A 21,328-nucleotide genomic window follows, 5' to 3' on the forward strand; every position below is an offset into this window, starting at 1 on the left:
CTATTATTTCTTTTATTCACCCATTCCCTACAGGAAAGTCCAACGCACGTGCTCTCTTTTAGTAAGGAAGTTAACTTTCCTTGCATCTTGAGTATTTGAAAGTGTGCCAGTAAACAGCAAAATGAATAACAAAGCACATTTCATTAGACAATTCAGTACTTTACTTCCAAGAAGCAGAGCTTTAAGGATATATCCCCTGGGATTTTGCAGACCAGAAGTTATTCATTCAAAACGGAACCCGAGAAACTGTCTGTTAAATGGTTTTGACGAGGGCTTGCAACCATCTGTCCGACACCTCTTTCGGAATATGTTTATTTTGAACTCATTAGGTGGTTGTACTCAAACTAAAGGCATAGGCCGTGCAGCTGTTTTTAAACATGGCGGAATCCTTTGTCCTAAAAGAATGTCAAAACATTGTTTTGTCTCTGATGGGGCATCTGATCGTGATTTGATGACAACAGACTTTCATCGTACCTCCAGTGAGGATGTGCTTAGCAAGAAAATGAGGCCAACCCCTGTGAATCATAAGAAGCTGGCCCAGGAGTGTAACTCTCTGAGTGATGTGCTGGACGTGTTTTCAAAAGCGCCTACGTTTCCCAGCAGTAACTACTTCTTAGCGATGTGGATGCTTGCCAAAAGAATATCTGAAGACAAGAGGCGCTTTGAAATCCAGCTGATGTTCAGTCATCCCGCCTTTAACCAGCTGTGCGATCAAATGATGAGAGAAGCCAAGATTATGCACTGCGACCACCTTTTGTTCAGTCTTAATGCTGTTGTGAAGCTTGGAGTCCCCCAGAATACTCTGATGGTCCAGACTTTGCTGCGGGTGATTCAGGTAAGGCCTAAATGTGGCTTTGCTGTGTTGAACATATCTTGAAGGAGTCAGGGGAAGTAGACATGTATAGCGTCACTTAAAAGACTATCAGCCGGGCGTGGTGGTGGAGCACGCCTTTAATCCCAGCACTCGGGAGGCAGAGGCAGGTGGAATTCCGTGAGTTCGAGGCCAGCCTGGTCTACAAAGTGAGTCTAGGACAGCCAGGGCTACACAGAGAAACCCTGCCTCGAAAAACAAAACAAACAAAAAGTATCAGCAGAATATATGTTCTTATGTGCATTTCTGCATTATATATTACATGCTAGGAGATCTTAACTTAAATCATTTCTTTTGCTTTGGGAATTTGTGAAAGCCTGCCCCACTTACCTTCTCAGGGCTTAAGTGGGAATGAAGAGAGATGCAGAGAAAGGTTGGGTGCTAGTATTTCCCTTACATAATCTTAATCCTTTTACCAGGCTTTAGGTGAGGAAACAGACTTAGTGATACCAAACTGCTTGGTTAACAGCTAGTGGATTCTTTTATTCACACAGTGAATATATATTGGGCGTCAGCCATGTACAAGATACCACATTTCTCAGCTGGTATAAAAGATAGAACACATAGTTCCTTATAATCTTGACCCATACAGTCTAAACTGGGAGATGTATTTGCAGGTAATTACAGGAGTGGTAACCAGCATTTCTTTAATGACCCCTGTTGTGTTGTAGGCACTGTGCCAGTGCAGTTATCAAAATACTTACAGAACTCTCAGTGTAATGAGAAAGAATACAAGTTCGTGTGAGAGTGTGTAATGGGATTTCCAACCTAGTTTTTGTCTTCAAAATAGGAAAATACAATGGGGCGAAGGATACAAAGTCAGCGTCTGTGAAACAGCTACCATTTTGTGAGAACTGGTTATGAAGGGGTTGGTGTCTGCAGCAGAGATTACATTGCTGACATCAGTGGAAAAGTGGCTCCTTCAGGAAGCTGAAATAGTTTGGTGCATCTGAAGTAGAGGATGGTGGTGAGATGGCGGTGGTGGGAGAATGATAGGGTTGGGTTGGGTGAAAAATTGGTTGGATATGTGGCGAGCAGCAAGGGTTTGAGGCTGAAAAAGATAATAAGAAAACGATAAAAGCTTTTTATACTTGGTGGAGTTTGTATTGCCCAGTAGGCACAGCAATTCATTGGAGAATCTTAAGACAGGGGTTGACATGCTCAAGTTTGCATCTTCAGTTCCAAGGGTGTCAGTATCTTGCTTGATGTCACTTGTTTTTTTTTTTTTTTTTTTTTTTTTTTTGTTTTTAAGATTTATTTCTTTATTTTTATTTGCATTGATGTCACTTGTATGGCACCAGATGTGAAGAAGTAAGCATTTACTTTTTAAGAGTGGCTATGTGACTCCTAAACTCATTAATTAAATAAGTATGTTAAAATACATTAATTTCCTGGAGATAATCTGCCATATATTCTGTTTTACTAGAATTCATGAATTGAGTTTGTAGATATATGAATTTAAATTTTTATGTTAACTTGATTCATATGTCCTCAAGCAAGAACTTTAAAATTTTTGTGGTTTTATAAGTCACAGAATAGCTGTTTGCCTGGTAGGCACTGCATTTGTTTTGTATGTAGTCGTTTTTTTTTTTTTTTTTTTTTTTTTTTTTTTTTTTTTAAAATTTAAATTTATTTTAAAAATTTATTTACTTTACATCCCAATTATATATATCTCCCTCATCTCCTCCCAGTCCCATTCTCCCTCTCTCTTACCTCCTATGTCCCTCCCCTAATCCTCAGAGAGGGGGAGCCCCTCTCCCCTATCAACTGACCCCAGCCACCAAGTCTTATCTGGACTGCCTGCATCCTCTTCCTCTGTGGCTTGGTAAGGCACCCCAAGAGGGGGAAGTGATCAACAGAGTCCATGGCAGGGACAGACCCCGCTCCCATTACTAGGGCACCCCTATACTGAGCTGAGAATGGGGGGCCTAGGTCCTCTTGATGTGTGATCCTTGTTTGGTACATCAGCCGCCACCATCCCCCCTGCACCCAGATTTGTTGCCTCTGTTGGTATTTTTTGGAGTCATTTAAAGATGATTGTTTGAATCCACTTTCCACTGACAGTGATGCAGTTTTGTACTGGACCTTGGACAGGCATTTACAACTGTGAAACATCCTCTCTGAGAACTTAGTAGGAATCAGAAAATCTACATGGGATTGTGCCTCAGAAATATGTGTGCTTGTCATAAAGACATTTAACCAGAGGTGAAAGGACAGTGAATTTGAATCAAGTAGCCTGACCTTTCCACAGCAGGTGCTACAGGATGTGTTTATATATGTGTGTGTGTGTGTGTGTGTGTGTGTGTATATCTCTATATATGTATATATACACACACACTTACATATATACATATATACACATGTATATATGTATACACACATATGTACATATCCTGTATATATACATATATATTAAGGGAATTCTCGTGGGAATGAAACCACTCCCCAACCCTCTTCCACCTTTGTCCTTAAAGCATTATATCATCTAGTTCTGACTCCAAGTAATGGTTACTTGGACCACTTTAGCAAAGAGCAAAAGGCTTCCTCAAAGATGGTCCTACTCTTACCAGGTGAGTTGTAGTTAATTGTAGAGGACTAGAGACCCCGTATCATTGCTGTTCTCTCTCCAGAAGGCCGCGCCATTTCTGGAATAAGCTAGAACCCTAACTGAGACCCAGGTAGTGGTGGTGAAATTCAGAGGGCCAGGTGGATGAGAAGACCCACACGACAGTTGTGGCATCATGCTCAGGAAAGGCTATGCGGGGACTGCAAGGACAGTCTTCTAGGGGCCATTTAGGGGAACAACTGACCTACACACTTTAGTAGTTCTGCTAGTCTACCATGCTGTCCTTATGGTGGTTTCAGGGGCCACAGAGGCGTAAAAATGATGTTTAATGGAAGCTATTCTCACAGGCAAATAATATAATCAATATCAAATGGGTTTCTCATGGTGCATAAGAAAGTGTTGGTGTATACATGTTATGTGTCAGTTATTTGGAGAAGCCACTGGTTCGTCACATCCTGTTTCCCACAGTAGATGTTTGTTGTGGACTTTGTGAATTAGTGGTCTGGTCCCTGGTCCTTTGAAAGGATGAGCTCAGAGGTTTTGCGTGGGAAAGCTGGTATACATCTCATCACCTTTGCTGTGTTTGTGATTATATTTTAATAGGAGCGTATCAATGAGTGTGACGAGAGATGCCTTTCAGTTTTGTCAACTGCCCTAGAGACCATGGAGCCATGCATGAATGTGAACGCACTCCGCGCAGCACTGCGGTGAGAACCTCCTAGGCTTTCCTCACATGCTTTTCTCTGGGGCCCGTATATGAGGAATTAAAAGGCCCAGGGAAAATTGGATTCCTTCTTTTGGGAGGCGTAGGTAAAGTACATATTGGTAGAAGGTAAGGCTTTTTTTTTTTTTTTTTTTTAACTTAAAATTCCAATTCTGAATGGTAGAAAGTTCAAGATAGTACTTTTGAAAGTACCTACTTTATAAAAGGATCTGGGTGCCTTGGATTAGCTTTTCTTAGACTCTGGCACTATGTAAGGTGGAGGGAGAACTGACATGTACCCTCATATCTGAAGAGGTTTTGGGGCACTATAGGGGTTACATTCCACTGGCTTATCTTAAAAAGATATATGTAAGTCGATACAGCTGACCTGATGGCACACGTTAGGGGGAGTCATTAATAACCACCATGCAGTAATGTGAGAGGAAATATACAGGAATGATTTAGACCCTTCCTAAGTGCTTACACCACGTAGACCACACTGTGGATTTCATATTCCTGGCCACTCCAAGTCGGGGCTGGACCAAATGAAAATTTCAGATTTCTGGCTTGAAGATTCTAGGATTGTTCTATTTCTTATGTCTAATGGCAGAATCATAGTTGACCAGCAAGTTTGGAAGATGGAACATATCTTCACATTACAAACAGTGATGAAGTGTATCGGCAAAGACACACCACCTGCTCTTAAGAAGAAATTGGAGGTAAACACCTGGTGAAATTTGAAAAAGACTGTCTTTGATGACCTGTCACTTTCTAATTAAAGCATATCTATCTGTATGTGTAAACATACCTCTGTGTGTGTGTGTGTGTGTGTGTGTGTGTGTGTGTGTACATACTTGTGTATTTGTTCATCATGTCTCTTATGCTCCATCTTTGTTTCCTCACCATCAAATTTTCCAGAAATGATAATTAAATGCAAGTTTGTTTCTCTGTAGATGAAAGCCTTGAAGGAATTAGGCAGATTTTCTGTCTTGAATTGCCAGCACATGTTTGAGGTATTAGCTGCCATGGATCACCGCTCTGTTGTCCTTCTGAATGAATGCAGTAAGGTGGTCGTAGGTAAGGGGCTTTTCCCATCTGACCTGCCACATCTGACCTGTTACTGGTTTTCAACCCTTGGCTCTCGTGATGCACAACTGGGATCAGTTACTTGTAAATTGTATATTTGCCTACTTTTGTTTTCCTTCAAAATACAATGTTATTTTTCCCCTCAAGAAGGTACTGAGTATCTTGAATCTTACATTCAAAATCATCTGGTAATGCTTGTTTATTTAACTCATCCTTACAGATAATATCCATGGGTGTCCTTTTAAAGTATTGTTTGGCATACTGCAGTCCTGTAAAAACCTTCGGTACCAAAATGAAGATCTCTTTAAGAGCATAGCAGATTATGTGGCTACAACTTTTGACATGTGGACATTGAAACAAGTGAGTTTCCGTTGGGGTATCCCTGGGAAGCCTCCAGGAAGCTCTCCTTGCACTCGTTTTAATGTTGCTCTCTGCCTTCTAGAGGTCAGGGTGTCCAAGCACTCCAGTGCTAAGTTATAAGTTAGCTCAGCTCCTCACCTTTCTACAGGGGCCCACTCCTATGTGAAGGAAAAATTACATTGTCCAAAGTTCTTCTTCTGGTTGCTTGTCAAAGAGTTAGATGGTAGGTGGGCTAACTGTTTAGTGTTGTGTGTCCTATTTCATTGTTAGCTTTTGAGAATAAGATGGGTCTGAATAATAAAGTGTCACAGGCTTGCAGTTTTTGAAGAATAACATGTTATTACTTCATTATTTTGTCTGTTTTTCCCCCCCTGGAGTCATGTTTAGCCACTACATGTCTGAAGGAAGCAGCTTGTAATTCCCGCTGTTTCTAGTGAAGTAGGCGGAGACTGAGCAGATCGCTGGGTTCAGTTTGTTACAAGAGTAAGCGGAAATTTGAGTTTATTATGAAAATTAATTTCAGAGAGGGTGATTCTTGTGGTAAACATCACCCAGTGGGAAAGTGGAAGTGAAGTTTATATGATTCATGATATTTTACTTCCGTAAATTGATCTAAGATACAGAAATGTTTGAGTTACAAAAACAATTTTTTTAAATGCCATAATGAAATGTAATACTGTGTATACTAATTTTTAAAAATTTTAAGGGTTGAGGATTTAGCTCAGTGGTAGAGTGCTCGCCTAGCAAGCGCAAGGCCCTGGGTTCGGTCCTCAGCTCTGGGGAAAAAAAAAAAATTAAAAGATGGGGAAAAATAGGAAAAATAGTTGCACCATGTTGGGGTTTGGAGTCAGATAATCACCTGGGGCGTGATGGCACACACTGTGATCCCAGCATCTCGGGGCAGAGGCTGGAGGATTGAAAGCTCAAGGCCAGTATGGGTTAAGAAAAGAAAGGAATGTTTGCATTATCACTTCTACGAGAATCTAGGCAGTATTTGGAATTGGGAGCAGTTCAAATTAGAAATCATCTATCTTGAAAACTTCAGAGAGGCACAATTTAAAGCAATTTGCAGATCTGTCATATGACAAAAAGGTAAGAAAGGATTTTCAGTGAGATGTGCAGATGGTTGTATGTCTTGGTTCCTAGCTTAGAAAGAGACTGCTCATTAAGTTGATATCTGATGAAAGAACAAAAAGAAAATATAATTGTCCCTTTGGGGATGGTATTTTGTTGCTTGTGCTTTTTGAGATTTAAAAACTTAGAGCAGCATCTTCTACCTGTTGAGTAACTTCCCTCCCTTCTATTTTTAAGGTTATCTTTGTCCTCTTGTTATTTGAAACTCTTGGTTTTCGGCCTCCTGGTTTGATGGACAAGCTCATGGAGAAAGTAGTGGAGGAGTCTGGCTCTCTGAACATGAAGAACGTCATCTCTATCCTCCACGTGTACTCCTCTCTCAATCACGTCCACAAAGGCCAGAGCAGAGCGTACGTACAGTGTTCGTTCTCCCTCGTCATGCAGTGTGCATACAGAAACGATTGCAGATCTCAGGCTTAATACGTTAGCGCACGGGGCTGAGTTCCCAGCCTCCGCCACGTCTAGAGATCCAGCAGCATTTATTTATAGAGTTGAACAGAATATCGCCTTTGTGAGTCTCTGTCCTGCTTGTTCCTTTGTTCAATTGTTCATTCATTATAGGAGTTTTCATTTTCAGCTTGTCCACTTTTCGCTATTAACTCCTAAATTATTTCTTCTTTTTAACTTTATCAAGAAGTTAGATGTTTCTTTAAATTTATTTTCTACTTTTTATCTATTTGTTGTTGTGTATGGCTTTTCAGCATGAGAGGTGCTCTCCTGGCCCACTGTACACACTGTACACAGCGCAGTGTTGCTGACTGGCACAGCACAGCTGTCTGAAACTGCATTCTCCTTCATACTTGACCCATCCGCACTGAATACCTCCTGTCCCGTCTCTCCCTCCTCTTTCTCCCCTCTATCGTTTCTGAATTTGGAATGTGTGTTATGTGTCCATCTAGACTGGCTTGTTCTCCTGTATTATACCAACCGTATTAAACTATATAGAAGATTTTTTTTTTCTTTTTTTAAAGGCTAAATCATATCCCAGTTTTATGTTTATGCCATGTTATATTTATTCACCTGTTGATGGAAATTTAGGGTGTTATCATATATTGACTTTGTGTTGAACAAGGGAGTATATACATCCTGCTGAGAGCCTGATTTTAATTCTTTTAAGTCAAAATATACTTGGAAAACTTACTGTGCTAGCCATGTCTGTAATCCCAGCACTTGGAAACTTGGGGCAGGAGGATTGCTGTGAATTAGAGGCCAGCTTAGGCTACGGGTTAAAACTTTTGTTTCTAAAACCTAAAACAACAACAACAAAAACAAAAAGGAGAGCTATCCCTGAATGTGGGATCAAGAAGCCATATGTTAGCTCTCCCTCTCCCCTTTTAAAAAATATTTGGGTTCTTAATTTTTGAGGAATCCTCACCGATATATGTAGTTTTCTCCCTACATTGTGCACAGTCGGAAGGGCTGGTCCCCCAACGGTGTGCACTGTGTCCTGTGTGCTGGCTCCACTTGCTTTGTGTCTCCTTATGCTACTTTCTGGCCATTCTGACAGGTGCGAGGGCACATCTCTTCCTGCTTTGGGTTTGCATCTCCTAAATGTCTGATGTGTCGAGCATCCTTCCTTACAGCTGTGCTCTGAGTGTCTCTTCTGGAGACACATCTGTTATGTCCTTTGTCAGTTTTCTGATCATTTCTGTATGCTGTTGAATTGTAGGCACTCCTTCCAAATTTTGGATTCTAATTTCCTATTGTATGCAGTTTGCAAATATTTTCTGCTCCTCTTTGATTCTGTCGACTTTTGCTTAGCAGATGATTCTTAGTTTGCTGTTGTCCCCTGACTACTTCTGCATTTGTTTGTTGGACTTTTTATATCATAGTCTAAAGCTCACTGTTCTATACAGTCATAAAATAAAGATTTCCCATGTATTTTCTTGGAGGATTTTTAGTTTAAGTCTTATGTTTAATCAGTTTTAAGTTTACTTTTGTGTAACCTCTAAAGCAAAAATTTAACTATCATTTTTATGCACATACCCCTTTCCCAGAGCTGCTGCAGAGACTGTCCTTGTCCTTTGTGTGTTCGTGGTGCCCATTTGTTTTTATGCAGAGCTGCTTTGTCTTAAATTACCACAGCTTTGTAATAGGTTCTGAAGAAGAAACACTTACAGTTGCAGCCTCGTTCTTTCTTCCCAAGATGGCTGAGAGCGTGCAGGCAACTTGGTTTCCATGTGACTTTCAGAACACATTTTTCTTTGTGGCATTAAAAAATACTATTGGGAATTTGATAGACAGTGCACTGAATCCCTGAGTCACTGCAGATAATACGGACATTTTAACAATGTTGGCTTCCAGTCTCTGGCTGAGGGATATCCATGTTGTACTTGTGTTATCTTTAATTTCTTTAATCAGTGCTTTATAGTTTGTAGGGCGCAAGTCTCTCACATCCTCAGCTACATTTGTCCCTGTGGAGTTCCTCTTTCTGATGTTATAAAGGACATTGGACAGCTCATTAGTATAGAGAAATAAAGCAGACACTACTTTGCTGCTTTGCATCCTATATATGCCCTATGTCTTTACCTTTTTCTATTTAATTATTTATGAACCTAATTGTTTTTATGTATTTATTTCACCTTAAGCTAGAACTTCAAGTGCTATATGAAGTAGAGGGGGCAGGAGGAGGCATTCTTGCCTTGCTCCTGAGTTTTTCACCACTTAGCATGCTGCTGACGATATAGGTGTTTCACAGGTGCCTTTATCACATTGAAGCCCATTCCCTCCATACCAAATGTATTGGGGGCTTTCATCACAGAAGGGTGTTGAGTTTTCTCAAATGCTTTTCTTCATGGATTTTAAGGTGATGGCATGATTTTCTCTTAACCTTTTATTCCGTTAATGTGGGATTATAACGTTAATTGATGGTGTGTGCTAGGTAGGAGGCCTGTGTCTCACTTGTTTGTGGTCTCTGTATGATCCTTTTTTGTGTGCTACTAAATTTAGTTTGCTAGTGTTCTGTTCCCGTTTCACATGTGTGGCTAGCTTTGGTGTGAAGATAATGTTGGTCTTGTGAGTTTAGAAACATTCTAGATGCTTGGATGAGTTTAAGAGGGTTGTGTTCATTTCATTATTCCCCTTCCAACATTTGGTAGGACTCACGGTGAAGTGCTCTGCTGCTGGACCTTTGCACTGTGGAGAGGTGTATGAGTGTTTTGCCCGCTTGTGTGTATGTGCACTACCAAGCCACCGCTCCAGACTTTTTGTGAAGATTTTATTGCTGAATCAATCTATGTATTCATTGTTGGCCTGTTTTGATTTTCTTTTTCTATATGGTTTAGTCTAATTTAATTGTATATGACTTAAATTTTTATTGGCTACCAATTTGTTTGCAAACAATTTTTTTGTATTTTATTAGGCTCCTTTTTTTAGTGTGTGTGTGTGTGTGTGTGTGTGTGTGTGTGTGTGAAGAAAGAGGCTGAACATGTGCAGACTTTGTCATTTTTCTGTTAAAGATAGTATCACAGCTATTTACATAGGATTTGCATTGTATTAGATATTATAATCCCAAGATGATTTAATCAAAAGAGTAAATATTATAATCAAAGGATGATTTAAAGTATACTGGACAGTATACATAGGTTACATGGAATTTTTTTTTTTTTTTAAACTTGGGCTCACTATGTAGCTCATACTGGCTTTGAAATTTTGATCCTCCCACCTCAGCCTCCCTAAATGTCAGGAGTCCCAGTGGTGCCCCACAGTGCTTGGTGCGTGCTATGCACTGGACCAAGTAAATGACATCTCCAGCCCCTTTGTCATGTGGATGGCATTAGTGGCAGCGTCTCATCTCTCGCTTCTACGTTTAGATTCCTGTCTTTTCCCCACTAGTTTAGTTGCAGGTTTATCGCATCCACTTTGGTTCATCTTTCCCTGGGGTTCATATTCATTTCTGTGTAAATCTTCATTACTTTCTTCCTCTACTACCTCTGGCTTTGATTGTGCTGCTCCTCTGTTTAAAAGAGGTGCTTGTTTTCAGTTTGTGTGTGTGGGTATTTTGCCTGCACATAATGTCTGTATTCTTCATGTGTGCATGGTCCCTGTGGAGGTCAGAAAAAGAAATTGGATCCTGGAACTGGAGTTACAGACAGTCATGAGCCTCCGCGCGGGTGCTGGGAATAGCACTCCGACCATCGGCAATAGCAGCCAGTGCTTGGGGCTTCTGAGCCATCTCTCAGCCTCTTCTAGTTTCCCAAGGTACAAATTAAGGTTTATTCAAATACTCTTTTTAAAAGTAGCATTTATTACTGCAAACTTTTCTATTGCCACTGCTTTTTCTGAGTACTGTTACTTTTGGTGCATTGTGGCTTTGTTGAGATTTCTTTCTAATTCTCTGTTTGATTTCTTCTGTGACCACTAGCTGTTAAAGAGTCTGTTGAATAATTTTCCCTTTAGGAACTTCCCAGTTTTCCATTGGCTAGTGGTTTCTGACATATTCTGTTGTAGTCTGAACTGATGTCAGTAACATTTGCACTTTCCTAAATGTGGCACCTTTGGTGGAACCTATGTGCTGTGTGTCCTGTGTGTGCTTAACTGTCGAGTGTGTCGTCCCTATTTCAGCATTGTCATCTTGAGTGCAGTGTTGTTGGGTTCTCTGTCTTCATTTCTGCTTTGATGGTTATTGAGTGAAGAGTAAGATCTCTTACACTGCTGTTCTGCTGTCCGTCTGTCCATAGATCTCAGTTTTTGCTATAGGTGTGCTTCTTGATGTTGAACCCTCATGCATTTGTAAACTACCCCACTTTCACGATGAGCTGACACTTCTAATAGAATGGCTGTCTTTGTCTTTTGTGACAGCTTTTTTTAAAACTTAAAATCTGGTTTTTTTCCTAATATAAATATGACCATCCCTGTTCTTCAGTCACCATTTGCTTGTCTTCTATTCTTTCACTTTCAGAATGTGTGTCCTTAAATCTAACTTGAACCCCTGTACGCAGTATATAGTTAGACTTTTAAAATTTTGTTATCTGTTCAGCTTTTTTATATCTTTTAATTGGGGAGTGTAATACATGTATTAGTTACCTTTCTTGTTGCTGTGGAAATATACAATGAACAACTTAAGATTCACTCTGGCTCTCAGCTTGAGGGTTCAGCTGATGACAGAGAGGGAAGTCATAGTGGTGGGAGCGTAAAGCCGGTCACATGGCATCCTCACCCAGGAAGCAGAGACGAATGCTGCCGTGCAGGAGTGTTCTCATTATTTAGTCTAGGCTCTGAGGTCATAGGATGGTGTTGCTTAAATTGAGATGGTTGTCCTCCCTTCTCAGTTCTGCTTTTCTGAAATACCCTGTTAGACATGCACAGGAGCATGTTTCCATGGTGACTGTACATCCTGCCAAGTTGACAATGAAGATTAATGATCACAGTACAAATATATTTAAAGCTTTTATTGGTAGAGAAGGGGATATTATCATCATTTTGTTTCCTGTCATGGATTTTTTTTTTCCCTCTTTTTTTGTCTTCCTTTGTAATTTGGTGTATTTATTTTTCTTCCTGTATCTTTGGTAGGTACTTTATTTGTGGCTAATGTAGGTCTTATGTAATTATGCTGTTGTAGCAGTTAGTATAGGCTCATGACTTCAGTCACATAGAAAATCTGGACAGTTTTATTCTCCCCCACTGTTTGTTACTGATTTTACAATTTATATATTTAAGATTGTATTTATTAATTTTTAAAAACATTATATTAGTTAGTTTTTTTCTTAACTTCTGTACTAGAACTAAAAGAGGTTCGCATACTCCTGTGACTACTGCATGAACCCGGTACAGTCAGGTCTCACTTTAATGCCCCTGCCTCGCTATTTTCTCGCTCATCCCTATCCTGTGGTACTTCAGTTCTCCTGACCTCGCAGGCCTTCCCGCTGCATTGGCCACTGAGACTGCCCGGCTGACCTCAGACACTGGCCTGCACAGACGTGTTAGTCTGAGCTTTTTGTCCCAGAGATGGCTGCCCTTGTTGTCAGCATCCCTGTTCCATGCCTTAATCCTTACTATCACACAGAGCCCCTGGGCACTATTCAGATGATCTTCCCTTCTAATCTCCCCGAAGCTCCCTTCTCCCTTCTACCCTGTCACAGTAGTACTCTGTGTGTATTTCTGTGTTATGCTAGGGATAACATATGCCCTGAGAGTCAGACTTAACCTGGATTCAAGGGAAGTCTGCCGTTCTTTAGCAGTGTCGCCTCCCTAAAGTGTTATGCTCCCACGCCATCTGTGCTCAGCTGCTGTGCTATACTGCACAACAGTAGCTGTGAATGGTAGGGTTAGGCTTGTAAGTCATTACCAAGAATTTTGATAGCTGGGAATTTTTAATTGCTTATAAAACTGCAGTGACAGCCCAGCCCTTGTAGAAACTGTGTAAAGAGTAAAAGGCTCTGGTGCCTGACCATTTAGATTTTAAAACTGTCTGTTTCTTGCCCGTCCACTGTAATTAGTTCATGGATGAGTTACTCAACTTCTGAGCCTGTTCACTCATCTTTATTTATGGGAAAAATAATACTGCTATCCCCGTAGAGTTTTAATAGAGTGAAATGATTGAAAGCCTATGAAACATTTGTATGCAGTACATCTGCAGTCGTCATTCATTGGATATGTACACTTACCATGGGAGCTAGCCATGTCTTGCACTATGTATGGATGCTTATTTACAATTCTGATCGTTTCATCTCATTTCTTTGCATTCCTTAAAGACCTTGGTTTTGTACCATGGAATCTGCTCTTCTGTGACCTTGTCTCATAAGTTTATTTGAAATCTGACTTTCCTTTGTTCCCCAAAAGGTTCCTAGAAGCTATGGCTAGTGCTCTGACTAGCTGTCTTCACCATATCTCTTCTGAAAACCTATTGAATGCAGTGCATTCATTTTGCATGATGAATTATTTCCCCCTGGCCCCTATTAACCAGCTTATCAAAAGGAACATCATCTATGAACTGCTGACTTCAGGTAGGTAGTATGTCACCTTGTCATTCTGAGTGGGATTTGTAGAGGAGTATTAGTTCAGACATACAGAGCAAATGCTGCTGAGTACAGCCTATCATGGTGAAGACAAAGGTCAGTGTTTCAAACTGCAAACCCACAGAACCACCTTTGCTGACATAACTGCTGCAGGGGAAAGGAAAGAATAAGGTTTGCACAGGTGTTATTCTTTTAGCCTGCACTGTATGCATACTACTCAAAGCTCAGTGGTCTTGATTAGAGGTGTTTGCATATCTTTTCCTAAGTATACTATTAAACCCAACCCAAGCCACCTAGAAACAGTTATTCCAGCTCTCTATAATGAGGAGATGCAATGTTAGATCTAGTGACCAAATAGGTACCAAATTAGTACCAAATACAAAATAATAGGTACCAAATTAGTACCAAATACAAAATAATAGGTACCAAATTAGCACCAAATACAAAATAATAGGTACCAAATTAGTACCAAATACAAAATAATAGGTACCAAATTAGTACTAAATACAAAATAATAGGTACCAAATTAGCGCCAAATACAAAATAATAGGTACCAAATTAGCACCAAATACAAAATAATAGGTACCAAATTAGCACCAAATACAAAATAATAGGTACCAAATTAGTACCAAATACAAGATAATAGGTACCAAATTAGTACCAAATACAAAATAATAGGTACCAAATACAAAATAGGTACCAAATTAGTACCAAATACAAAATAGGTACCAAATTAGTACTAAATACAAAATAGGTACCAAATTAGTGAATTTATTTATTCTTGAAACCAAATTAATCATTGGCTTTTTTCTTTCTTTCTTTTTCTTTTCTTTTCTTTTTTTTCTTTTTTCTTTTTAAACCATATTTATATAGCCCAAGCTGGCCTGAAAATCTCACACATGTACCGGCCTCTGCCTCCCAAAAGTGGAATTCCCAAGTGCTGGATTAAATGTGTGTTACCATGCCCTAAAGTCATCGACTTTAAATGAAGAAAAACTATTTGGGTAGATGTATGGAATTTACTAATGTATCTTAGAATAAAGTAGCTATAATTCAGTCTAAAAACAATGTATAAAGTCCTGAAATTGAGTTAAGAGTCAACCATATTACTGATGTTTTAAAATAGTTGATGGTTGGAGAGTAGACTTGGAAACTTGGATTCTAGTCTTAAATTCTTGGACAGTTTCTCTCCTATAAAGTGAGGAGTTTAGACCACATCAGTTCTAAAGACAGCTTAAAGTTTGAAGCATTGGCAACTACAGGCCAGTGATCTAGACAATGAAAACCAGGTTCTCATTGAGAGAGCCCTGGGAATAAAGAGGGAGACTGCTGACCCCTCCTCTCAGGGCTGAGGGAGCTACACAGAAGAGGAGGCAGAGTGACGCCAGAGGAGATGCATGACTCCAAGGAAACAGTGCCTCCCCAACACAGTAGAACCCGTACATATACGAGCTCTCAAAGGCTGTGGCAACCACACGGGGTGTGTACAGGTTCAAGCCAAATGGGCCCCAGCATTGAGAGGAGGAGGAGAAAGCAAGTCCCCATCCCTAACCAAGGAGCTATCTCAAGTGATATCCACTTGCAAAGTAAAAATTAGTTCTCTCCAATGGAGTCTCAGTAGGTATACAGACCACAGTTAGGAGTAGGCCCGTGCCCAGCGGTAGACAGCCAACACCATTGAGTGAGCTCGGCAGTACTTGGTAGACACACTGTCTCATATCGCCTTGTCTGGGCTTCTTTTCTTGTTTTACTAGTCTGTTGCTTACATATTACAGTTTCTGATTTTGGGTTTTTATGTTGTGTGTGTGTGTGTGTGTGTGTTTCTTGTATGTCTTTTTTTTTTTTTTTTTTTTTTTTAATTCTGGCTTGTATTCTGTTGTTGGTGTTGTTTGCCTGTTCGTTTTCTAAAGAGAGAGACAAAGAAAGGGTATGGAATTGGGTGGGTGGGGAGGACCTGGGAGGAGGTGGGGGAGGAAACTATAGTCAGAATATATTGTATAAAAAATAGTTTTTAAATAAAAACATGGAATAAAGAAGAGAGGGGAAAGGAGGATAGCTGAAGGTAATGGGTTGAATATGATCAAAGTTCTTTATATATACACGCATGTAAATTTAACCCATTATTTTGTGTGGTGAATTAATATGCATTAAGTAAAAAAAGATTCTAAGAGGTGATTAGAAATATAGATACATTAGTATTTTTAAATGTTATATTAATGATTTAATCATGTGCTTGCTTTTGTATTTTTAGGTGACACAGAGAAAAATATTCAGAAGCTTCACGTTTTGAATACATGTCTACAACTTGACGAAAGTGCTTACAACAAAGCTGTACACATCCCACTGCCACAGCTGCCACCGTCACCATCACATCCAAACGAGAAGCTTGCAGAGGTGCTCAGCAGCCTTCTGGAAAGTGAAGGATGCTTCTCAAGAAATGTTCAGTTGCCACATAATTATCACATTGGTATGGATTTCTCTATTTTGTTTTATTTTTAAAATTTATTTATTTTTTTGTTCTGAAAAAAAGATTAGGAGATTGCATTCAAACATGAGCACTACATTTACGTCATTTTTACCCATCTCTTTCCTCCCTGCAACTCCTGTGCCCCATCACACCCTCTTGGATTCATGACCTCTTCTTAATTATTGTTATATGTCTGTGCATGTGCCCACCTGCACATTCCCAAGTGTGCGTGTGTGCATGCATACACACCCACACATACACATAGCTTGCTGAGTCTGTTTAGTGTTGCTTGATTGTACATTTGCTTGTCCCTGAAGAAAATTGATTCCTCTCTCAGCAGTCATTAAGTGCTTATAGCTTTTCATCTAGAGAGGGCCGTGGGAGCTTTCCCCATCCACATTGGCATGTCACCTGGTCGTGGTGTCATTAGGTCTTATCTAAGTAACCATATTGTTAAGACTTCCCGTCACAATGGGAAGACACTGTCTCACAGCAGGTACCTTAGTCCTCTGGCTCTTACAGCCTTTCTGTGCCTTCTTCTGAGATGTTCCCTGAGCCTTAGATGTAGGGCCTGCTCTGTAGATGTACAAGCTGGGCTTGGGTGTCCCACAGTCAGTTATTCTCTGCATTTGGAACAGTTGTGGCTTTCTGTAGGTCTCTGCCCTTCTTCAGAAACTTCTTTGAAAATGGGCGACAGGTGCACTTATCTGTGGGTAAGGATAAGTATGTGTGATGCAGTTAGAAATTACACTGGTTTAGAAAAGTGGCAGTAGAAGGTTCTTCTCTAGGGTCTGTGACCTCATCAGCCACAGGTAGTTGACTAGGTTCATAGTATTAGCCATGGATTCCCCCAGCTGAGCAGCACTAAGTCCAATTACACAGCTGTTGTTTTCTCCCAAGACACAGGTGCCACTGTTGCGCCTTGGTGGCTGCCTGGCCATGCTGGTCACTGTTGTTTGTAGCTTTCACATCTGGGTAGGACTGTTGATTGCTTTTTTTCTCCTAGCGCTTGCATAGGACCTTTGGATAGTGTGAGAGCTAGGGAAGAGGCTTGCCGGTCAGCTCTAGCTCAGTTTCTCCCAAGTCCAAGTCCTGTGTCTGAAATGTGTGGTGTCTTCAGCAATGGGCTTCTGACCTTTAAGTTCTAGGAGGCAACTAAGGGCAACCGCAAGAGCCTGTGTTATTCTGAGACTCTCTTGGACTCCCCTGACCAACAGCTCAGGAGATTTCCCATGCCTGGCACTGGGTTTTGTTCATCTTTAGATGCTTCTTTTAGTTTCCTAGTATGGTGACTTTAGGAATTTAACTATCCCAGCTTCTTTGTTTAAAAGGGCAGCAACAGTAGTACACATAGAATTCTGTGGCCAATAAGTGAGATTCTACATGTAAAATCCCTAGATTAGTGTCTGCCACTTTATAAGTTCTCAGTTTTATTTTAGCTACTGCCATTCTCTTTTCTGGTGCTGTTGTATTAAACTTTTGATATATAGAAATCACTTTGAGCAGTATGTAAGAAATTAATATCATTTAAATTTTTTTTTCAGATTTTGAAATAAGAATGGACACTAACAGAACCCAAGTGTTTTCATTTTGTGATGGAGATTCAGCTTCTGCCACAAACATGCAGAGGTAGCTTATATATACTCACTTGCTGGGCATTCCGAATTATAATTTTAATAAAGAAAGACTTTCTACCTTTTGAATGCATGTAGCTTACAGGACACCAAGGGCTTTCCCACATGTGAGTCTGCTGTATGTGTCTGAGTTCAACAGACTGGGTTCAGCAGGTGCTGAATCAGGCATTCTTTAAAAGCTAGTCTATAAAGATAACAGTTCAGTAAGACGATGTTAACATAATTGAAATTATCGGTGCAGTATAAGCCTCAGCCTAGATAATACAGTGACCAACAGCTTGAGGCATCTACAGAAATTAAATACGCAATGCTTTTGCCCTTCCTCCTAGTCCTTTCTTATAGCTTTATAAGTAATATTATTTGTGGATCGGAGCACATTAAAGCTAATCCAAGTCATTTCCATGACTCATATCATATGTAATGTGCTTCTGGGAGAAACATGATATCGTTACCATAAAAAACATCCTGCCTGTTGAGTAGAAGCATAAGAGCACGAATTGGCTCCACACACATCTCCCTTGTGTCAGCCTTTTTGGGAAGGCTCTGCTAGGCCTGTGGGGCACACAGCGATGAGTCAGATGTTGTGCCCTGGGGAACTCATGCCACGTGACTCTCCCAGCTAGGCACCCGCATACGGTAGAGAGGAGTAGGAAAATCTTATAAGAATTCAGCCCTTACCTGCCCATCCCCAGTCATTCACACAGTGGTCCATGTCTTTCTATTTCTGCATCTGCCTGGCTCATTCCTTAGTCATCTTTTTAAGTGTCATGTTACCCAGGTGCCCTTAATGCCTTCTCAGCTGGGCGTGGCAGCACAGGTCTTTAATCCCAGTGCTTGGGTAGATAGAGGCAGGCAGATGGATCTCTCTGAGTTTGAGGCCATCCTGGTCTACAAAGTGAGTCCAGGACAGCCAAAACTACCCAGAGAAACCCTGTCTCAACTACCCCCCACCCCCCAAAAGAAAAACAAAAAACAAAAAAACAGTCTTTTCTCACCCCGTTGAAATCGCATTTCCTCTTTTTAATCTATGTTCTAACATAGAATGACAATATAGTAATTGGTAGCATAAAGTGCTGGGCCGTGCAAGACCCAAACAGTCAGTCTTCTCTTCAGAAAATGAGTGTCCAGGAGAAGACAAGAGCAGGCGCATCTTGTTATTTTCTCTATTCTCTCAGTGACCTTCCAGAAAGCAGAGGATGGTGAGAATCTAAGCGTGGCTTTCCACATTGATTACAGGCCTCCCTACTAGAGGAGCCTTTGTCTTAGTGTTTTCTCGTGTTTGCTCTTGAGTTTGGAAGATCATTTTCCATTTGCTTCCCAAGTTTCTTTATTAAATGAGTATATCTGAGTCAGAGCTTAGCACTGCCCCAGAAACCCTTACAAGAGATGCGTTTGTATCAGGAAGTTTTCCTCCTTAGAAAGTAAAGCCACTGGTAAAGAAGGCTGGTGTATGATTACGTAGAACATGGTGTCAGGTTTGGGTTTACAAAGTAGTCATTGTACACTGTGTTGATCTGCAGATGCTAAGTAACAAAAGTAAAGGACAGAGTGGGGGATGGGGGGAGTGGAGAGAATGAAGTCCCCAGCCTGAGCTCCAGAGAGCAGGATGCAGCCAAATTCCAGATGCTTACCTGTCACTATTCATGTTTTTGTCATTTTCTTTCCAGAGTAGCAGTGCTGTGTGTTCCTAAGTCTTTCTACTGTTTGAATTCAAGCCACCCCAGAGGATTGTTGGCTATGAAAATTCGACATTTGAATGTCATGGGTTTCCATGTGATCTTGGTAAGACAAAACTATGAATGGACTATTTCTTGTGTTGCTGCTGTGCACTCCCCAGCTGCCAGGGGCTGTGCTTGAAGGTGGTCACTGGGCTCCAAGGGAGCAGTCAGCCTGATGGCAGTTGACTTCTGAACTGTGGTTTTCTGTCAGAAGGAACATTCTAGTGCGTGATTTGGCTCAGCTGGGTATTGTCTTCTACTAGGGCGTTTATAGATGGTATCTGCTCAGCCTTAATCTCTTTCTAATGAAGAAGAGGATACACAATACCTTTCTTACTGAATTAAGACACATGAAATTGCCTCCAATTTTCAGATTATCTTGAACAAGGAAGGATGTTAAGGCTTTTGTTTCCTAGGCCAGTGTGAGACTCCTGTAGGGTATACTTGCTGCCTGGAAACCTGGAAGAAGATTCTTCTATTAGGCTACCCTTTGACGCTCAGCGTCATGGCTTTTCTTGAGCAGTCTTTCTGATTTCCCTGTCAATACCTCGGACCTTATGATGATCTTCGGCTTTATCTACACGCTGCTCCTGTGGTCCTGCACATGGTGTGGAGTGCAAACACGCAAGCCTCCCATTATAGTGCTTTAATATCCAAAAGAGGTTGGGCCTGACTTACCAAGATGTGATGTGGCTCTCCTTTCTGCTAATGTACTGTTTAAGTTTGGAAATAATTTTGCACTGTTCAGAGAGCCCTTGAGGTTTTATGCTTTTCAGTGTTAACTATTTTCCTCAGTCCTAGACTTATTAGATTCAGAATATGAACATTTGCATGGTGACATTAAATTTTTTAAAGCTGGCTTGCTACTACTTTGTGCTTAGATCTCTAGCTTTTATATGTTATTGTAGGTATCAGTTATTGTGTTGTTTAAATTCTGATTTCCTGTCTAAATGTTGTGTAAACTCTGCTCCCCAATTGTCCCCCTGTTATGTTAATAAAGCAGCTTACAGCCAATCAATGAGCAGGGGAGAAAATAGGGCTGGACTTCCTGCCAGCCAGGAGAGGGGAGGAGTTAGGAGAGAGGCGGAGGATTCAGTGAGGTCCAAGGAAGGAGGAAGGAGCTGGAGCCAAGGAAAGCTACAAAGTGCAAGTATCGCTGAGATCTTTGCCAGGAGTAAAACAGCATAGAGGGTTAAAAACAGACTTAAACTGCTCAAGATTGTGTTGTGAAGCTTTGTATTATAGAATAGTCTCAATTATTTGTATGATAGTTGGGTTAAGAAATAGGCTAAGAAAAACAAAACACTTTTATTAAAAAAAAAAAAACTCAAACATGTTATCATTTCCTTACAATCTTTTTTTTTTTTTTTTTAAGATCAATAACTGGGAGCTGAGAAAATTAAAGATGGAGGATGCAGTCACATTCGTGAAGGCGAAGATCTATTCAGATGACGCGTTTCCCACTACTGATGCAACCATGTAAAGCATGGATTAAGGCAAACACTTAACTTATCAAAGCACACACAGTTGTAAATATGACTTTAATAAAGGCTGTGATTCAGTTATCAGTGCAGTAGGCTGGCCGGTCTCTGTAAGTATTACTTCAGGTTAGGCTAAAGATGACCTTACATATGGAAGCTGTGTTGATACTGTATTTTAGAATATACTGAAGACAATTTAGAAGGGCCATTCTTCCAGCTACTGTGCTCCTCTGACTGCCCACGTGCTTGGGATGCCCAGGAGCTGTCTCTGTACCCCAGCATCATCTAAGCTGCTTTCTTAGTTGTGTTGGGATGGGTCACATGTAAGCTGGTGTGGGGACTTGTCTAAAGT

The 21,328-nt window shown here is 40.6% G+C and overlaps 1 protein-coding gene across 1 annotated transcript; it reads left to right on the forward strand.

The window, feature by feature from the left end:
- Nucleotides 1-51: 51 nt before the first annotated feature.
- Fastkd2 (FAST kinase domains 2) lies at nucleotides 52-21,040 on the forward strand. The gene is made up of 11 exons (XM_051153934.1): nucleotides 52-835; nucleotides 4,041-4,144; nucleotides 4,751-4,859; nucleotides 5,094-5,217; nucleotides 5,447-5,586; nucleotides 6,898-7,070; nucleotides 13,501-13,664; nucleotides 15,928-16,143; nucleotides 17,688-17,772; nucleotides 19,445-19,559; nucleotides 20,871-21,040. The coding sequence occupies exons 1-11, from the start codon at nucleotides 122-124 to the stop codon at nucleotides 20,976-20,978; spliced, it is 2,052 nt and encodes a 683-aa protein (XP_051009891.1). The 5' UTR covers nucleotides 52-121; the 3' UTR covers nucleotides 20,979-21,040.
- The last annotated feature ends 288 nt before the right edge of the window (nucleotides 21,041-21,328 follow it).

The sequence above is a fragment of the Acomys russatus genome, chromosome 12 (assembly GCF_903995435.1).
Source record: "Acomys russatus chromosome 12, mAcoRus1.1, whole genome shotgun sequence".
NCBI lineage: Eukaryota > Metazoa > Chordata > Mammalia > Rodentia > Muridae > Acomys > Acomys russatus.